This window comes from Oxyura jamaicensis, chromosome 3 (genome assembly GCF_011077185.1).
Source record: "Oxyura jamaicensis isolate SHBP4307 breed ruddy duck chromosome 3, BPBGC_Ojam_1.0, whole genome shotgun sequence".
Lineage (NCBI taxonomy): Eukaryota > Metazoa > Chordata > Aves > Anseriformes > Anatidae > Oxyura > Oxyura jamaicensis.
This window is the reverse complement of record NC_048895.1, coordinates 25,011,482-25,017,481: the sequence shown is the minus strand read 5'-3', so window position 1 is coordinate 25,017,481 and position 6,000 is coordinate 25,011,482. Positions and strand designations below refer to the sequence as shown.

General features: G+C 46.3%; 1 protein-coding gene across 3 annotated transcripts in view; it reads right to left on the bottom strand.

The window, feature by feature from the left end:
- Positions 1-2,284: 2,284 nt before the first annotated feature.
- Positions 2,285-6,000, bottom strand: part of RASGRP3 (RAS guanyl releasing protein 3) — a 57,469-nt gene continuing 53,753 nt past the window's right edge. For all 3 annotated transcript variants that reach the window (XM_035320464.1, XM_035320462.1, XM_035320465.1), the window contains exons 15-17: positions 4,654-4,779; positions 3,495-3,874; positions 2,285-3,024 (exon numbers count right to left, since the gene is read on the bottom strand). In XM_035320464.1, coding sequence (XP_035176355.1) covers positions 3,016-3,024; positions 3,495-3,874; positions 4,654-4,779 — 515 coding nt within the window. In that variant the 3' untranslated portion in view covers positions 2,285-3,015. The remainder of the gene's footprint in view (positions 3,025-3,494; positions 3,875-4,653; positions 4,780-6,000) is intronic.

Genomic DNA, 6,000 nt, shown 5'->3' with positions numbered 1-6,000 from the left:
GCATGTAAATAAGGTTTGGCATAATCTTCCTTCTTCCCACTCTTTCAAAGCAAAAAAAATGGCCGTTTTTCGTACTCAGATTCCTAAAGATCCAGAGGAAGAAAGAATGGATGTGGTAGAAGTACCCAGCATCATCTGGGATTGTTTCTCACTGAGCTACCTCATTAATGCAATACACATGCCTCTCTTGCACCTTTTGCAGCACTCTCTTGGAACTGCTTTACAAGCAGGCATGATTTCACCGAGGACAGCAGAGCTCAGCTGGGATCTGTGATGGCTGGTAGGTTTTGCCTTCTGTGAAGTCAGAAGAGCCAAACAAGAAATTTTGTTGCTTTGCTCAGACTGGGGTACTGAGCTTGTTTCTGTGAGCTGAGGAAAAGTCTTGTCCCTGTTCAGAAAAAGGCATTAACTGTGAAGTAAGGAGAGAAGTGATTTTTTTTATTTTATGTGTTCAGGCTTCCTCCAAAGTAAGGAGCTCATCTTACATCATCTTACACTGACTTCTTGAAGTGATTGCTCCTGCCCTGCCACCTCTCTCCACTCTGTCGCTTGCTGTCAAACGAAGATCAGTGTTCTGCTGCAAACAGCCTGCTAATGCATTTTTAAAAATTGAATTGTTACATCATCTATGACGAACCTGTTCCTTTTTGGTGGGTGGCTGCACTTCATCCCAGAATCTTTTTCTCAGATTTTCCAGTGGCAGTGAACATTTAACACCTGCAATGTTCTCATCACTCCCCTTCTTAGGTTGCCAAAAGCAAAGGGTTTCCGGCAGGAGCAGCTCCTTTAAACTCTCACCTAGTGTGGGTCCTTCTTGGATGCAGTGATACTTTGCTTTGAAGGATCAGCTGGGTGTGCATGCGGTCTATGCTTGATCTACACCTTAATTCTAGCTATTGCTGAGGTAAGCATGTAGCTGCCCAAAGCTGCCAGGCTTTCAGGAGATGCATTGATGAGATTTCTGCAGTGGGTTGAAGCTAAAGCAGTTTACTTGCTGGCAGAAAAGGTCCCTCAGAAAGCAGCAGCTGCTTCTGTAGAAGACATCACTTTTCTCTTAAATGTGGTTCCATCCCTTGATGATGGTGTATGGGGAAAACACAACATACGTTCAAAGAAAAGAACATGGCACCTAGCTTTTTAAATAACTTAGACAAAAATCTGTAAATATCCTGGGGAACAGGTAAGGGTTGTGTGCTAGAAACATTCTTCTCCAACAAAGAAATGCAGATAGGCACGGTTTGTGGGCCTTACAGAAATAGGAGAGCAGGCAACTTTCAGAGCAAGAGCTGCAACTGATTTTCAAAAGCCTGTGAGAAACAGCCTGAGCTGTACAGACCCAGCACTGGTTAAACCTCTGCATGATGTTAAGAATGAAGTCACACACGAACACTTCATTTATAAAGTGTTAAAAGGCTTATCTCAACAGATCCATCAACAGCCTGGATCATAACCAAATTTTTCTATTCAAATTCTCTACCACATCATTTTCATTGTGTGCGAGCCGTGCGCTGTAACGGTAGCTGTGCAGTCAGCGTGTGGCAGCCCGTCACCTGGCCCCCACAGGAAATACAGGCTGTATTTCTCCATTTCTGCTCGTGTCTGCTCTTTGCCCACAGCAGTGCGAGTGAAGGATGCTTCTGGCCCTCATCCTAGCTCGGAAATCAATGCTCAGTGCAGTTCTTATTTCTTCTTTCTTTTCTTTTAAGAGTACCTTTTATTTCTGTTCTCAGATTGTTACCATCATTACCATTAGGAATAACGGAAACCTGCAACTCTAAGCAGGCTTCATGTAGTCACAGCACAGCTTATGGTCAGATTTCCACAGAGGAGTCGGTCAGTTTTGGTTAGGGAAGTCTATGGAAGTGCTCTTTGATCTTCAGGGTTTCACCTGATGAAGAGAACAATGACTTGATGAATTTTGTAGGAGATCTTTTATTTGGGCTTGCTTTAACTCGGCGTGTGCTCCCCCACAGCCACTATTTCTGTGGGAAGGTGGAGGGGGGAGACAACGACATGTTTGCTGGTGTGGACCATGCTGTTCAGGTTTGAGCTTTGCCCTGGGTTTTGCTTTTCTCTCTTATTCCAGGTGAGGGTTGTGCGCCTTACTTAACTTAATGTTTCTGAGACATCCCTCTTTGAGTCTGCTACTCCAGAATTGAGGCGTTAGATCCTACATTAACAAACTTAATCTGAGAGTTTACTCAGCAGTACGCTTAGTGTCACATTAACATGTATGGATTGCTACCCTGAGAAAAACGTGAAACGTTACATACACATACAGACACACGCTTAAACTAAGATGTTTATTACATACTAATTCTACCATAATCAGTGCTGGCAGAGAGGACTCCTCTCCCTTGCAGTATCACCAGATGTCTGCATAGTGTCTTGGAACTCCTTTGCTCCCAGCCACAGGCTGTGCGCTTGAAGGATCCTCGGTCTGGGAACTGCTGTCACGGTGCTGAACATCACTGAGCTCACTGTAGCAAGGTAAACGTGCCCCAGATTCAAACCACCAGGTGTTCAAATGATTTCAGTGTAGAGGACTTTTTGGAAAGACGTGTGTTTTGAGATTCAATCACCATACACACTTATTTCCTTAAAAATCATTACAAGCCTCGGAAAAAGGAGTGTTATCAAACGAATGTGGATGCTTGGCCTCTGTCCTCACCCTTGTTGTTGCTGGCAGACAGACTGCAGTGATGCAGTATATTCAGAAAGAGGCCAAATATATCCTCGCTGGCATGTAGAGGAAGTTTCCACAGTCATACAAGAGAAAAAACACTGAGCGCAGAGATCTGTTCTGCTGTGTCCGTGTAATGTTCATCCAAATGGCTTAATCATGCAAGAAATAAATAGTGCTTTGTAACACCTACCAGCTTGGAAAATGGCTACAGCTGAATTTAAAAGTATGAGGTACAGGAAAACTTCCCATGGCCAAACGTGGTCTACGACAGCCTGTCAATTTGCTGTGCTACAGTTGTCATCCGGTTTTCTGTGTTTCAGGGTGAGCAATCAGCTATCCTGTAACCGAAAGAAAATAGGTACATTTTACCAAAAGCAGTCAGTAAAAAGCACGAGGCTTTGGGATTGTAAACTTCATGGGTAAGAGCAACAGAAACCATGCCAATACCATGCCCTAGCCTGGACTCACATGTTTATCAAAACACTTGTTCTTGTGAATCTAATACAGAGCCATGTGGTGTGAAGGCACAACAACATTTAACCAGGTATTTTAATGATTCTCAAAAAGAAAAACACCCAGCTCCTAAAAGCACTCACTGCCACCAAGAACCAACCCCCTGTTTACAGTGTTGCAGTAAATACACCCTGCGGTGTAGAAAATTATCTAGGGATGATTTGACGTTTTTCTGAAAGTGACTCTCACGAAAGAAGTAACAGGAAATGTGAATGAAAAAGTGTCTTGAAATTCACGAAATAACCTTATGAGACTGCAGACTAGCAGATTTTAATTTGTGGCTGCTTCAACTCACCTCCGATTCCTGTCTTTCGGGGAGCGTTTCTATGCCGTTGTGATCCAGGATGTGCTGGGGGGCCTCGGCCTCTATGGCCTGCATCGATGGCTCTCCATCGGCCTGCAGGCTGGGCTTTTCATTCTCCCACTTTGCAAACCCTTTGTTCTTCCCAGCTTTGCCGTGGAACTTGGACTTCATTTTGGGGAAAGTATGGGATCCTGAATCACTCCAGCCCGGCTCGTGCCACAGCGGTTCTGTCTGCGTTGCTTGGCTGGTGGTCGCCCGCTGCAGCCGCACTGAAATTTTCCGCGAGGAGCCAGTGACGAGGGTGATAGCTCTGCTATCGAGGTCCTGGTGTTCTGTAGCCACGCTGGGAAATTCAAATACCTCATCCTGGACTGAAAGAAAAAAGTGGAATTATTTATTTTAAATATTCTTCTTCAAGATCTTTGCAAAAAGATGTCTTAAGCCTGGGTCAAGGGGAGAGAAGGAAGGGATTTAAAGGTTCAGGAAAAAAATGTTGGCTATTCTAGGAGATTTGTGCAAGTCTTTTAGTAGTTAAATCTATTTCAGGACTAGGTCTCAACATGCCATTATATATAACTGCATGAGGGCTTGCAGGGGTGCTTTGTGCAGGCAGCACGAGGATGCACAGAGGAGAAGGCAGCAGCACCACTTTGCAGAGGAAAGCTCTGAAGGAGCCTGCTCCCTGTTCCAGATAGCAGGGGTGTGATTAGCAATATCCATATGCTGCTCAGAAGCTGATTCTGGCCTTGTGTGCACAATTTCCTCCTTCCTCCATCTGCATGCTCGGGGGGGGGGGGGGGGGGTGCAAGGTAGAGCCAGAATTGTGCCTCTGTGTCTCCCAGTCCCTGCCACTAAGTGTCCTACAAGGGAAAGTGCAATTTCACTAATTCTCATTTTATTTTTTATATTTTCAACTGGAACAGGAGGACAGGGAGGTTCAGGCAGGAGACTAAGGCCACCACAGCTCTCTGCAGAAACAGCTCTTGTAATTAGAGCATTGAACACAAGCCAGTGCATTGGAAAGTACACGGGCTGTGCTGCGTGTTGGTACAAAGGAAAAATCAGAAGAGGCAGTAGGGACACAGGCCACACAGGCCATTAAAGAGGATGCCAGAAATGGTTTAAAATAGAAACAAAAGAATGCTCTCACCTGGCGGCAGAGAGGGGCTGCTAGGCAGGGAGCCGTGGTTGCTGCCCACGGAGGTTCCTCTGGAAAATTTTCTGCAGGCGAGCACAAGCAGGTCTCGGCATTGCTTATGGCAGTTGGCACCGCAGTCTGCAAGGGAGGGAATTGTCAAGTCCCCAAAAGCAAAGTCACGGCTACCTGGTGGTCCCTCAGGGCTGTTAGCAGGCAGCTGAGAGGAGGGGGCTTTACCGAACAGATACTTTGACAGAGGGTGTGAAGGGTGTTACAAAAATGGGTCATTTGGTGTGATGGGAGTTCAAAACAAAACAAAGCCTCCTTCACCACCCTGCCTAGCTTCATCTCCTGAGCCACCGTGCTGGGGTCAGCAGCGGACCCAAACAGATGAAACCCGCCCTCCTTGCTCGCGCAGCACCAGAGGTGCCAGCTAGAAGATGACGTCTCCATGCCCAGAGGCAGAAATCACCCAAATGGGTGCAGCAGCTGGTACCCACAGAGGGCAGGCACTCCTTGACCACGTGGAGATCTGAGCGAGAAGCTCGGCCCTCTTACTCTCCCTCCAGTGCCTGTGATTTTGATGCTACAGAGCCACTTTCGTTCTCTCCCCACTGGGCCACGGTTACAGGCAATGATGCAGGACAGAGCTCAGCTTTCAGGTCTCGAGTTTACAGGGCTGCTGTGACAAAACTCTACCTTCATGCCCTTGGCCTACCAGAAAAAGTGCAGACCACAACTGGCCCTGCTGTAGCTGCTCAGATGACAGTGGTCAGGAACAGCTGAGCTGCATGCAGTGGCTTAGTCATGGGCATTTTCCTTACCCCCTCAGAGGAAGAGATGTTTGTGGGTGGGAGAGGAAGACAGGAATAAGGGGATATCCTAAAAAAAATAGGGGGTATCCTAAAAAATGACCCTGCCAATTCTTCACCTGTCTCCTGGGTGCCAGGGTAAGACTGAGGGAAAATTAGATTGCATATAAATATGACTGTGAAGCTCCCATATGAACATTCCTCTGTGAATAACTGGGATGCAACTACAGCTGTGAAAAGCCCTTCAGCTTCTGCTTGAGAAATAAATTGGTCCAGGACTTTAGAGCTGATGAGGACCAACACAATGTCATTCTTGGTCTGACCTGCTTGACATGGTGCAAGTACTGCATAAGCAATTAAACGTTTAGTGAAAGCAACTGAGAGGGCTATAAGAACTCCAGGATTTTTTTTTAAGCTGAACTGCTGCAGAAGTCTTGCAATGAGACCTGCTGGGCAGTCCAGGAATTAAATACTTGTCTATTTCTAGCTCAGCCACTGCTGCATTACAAGGCCAGCTAGCCTTCAGTACTGGCGTGCAGATGTACAC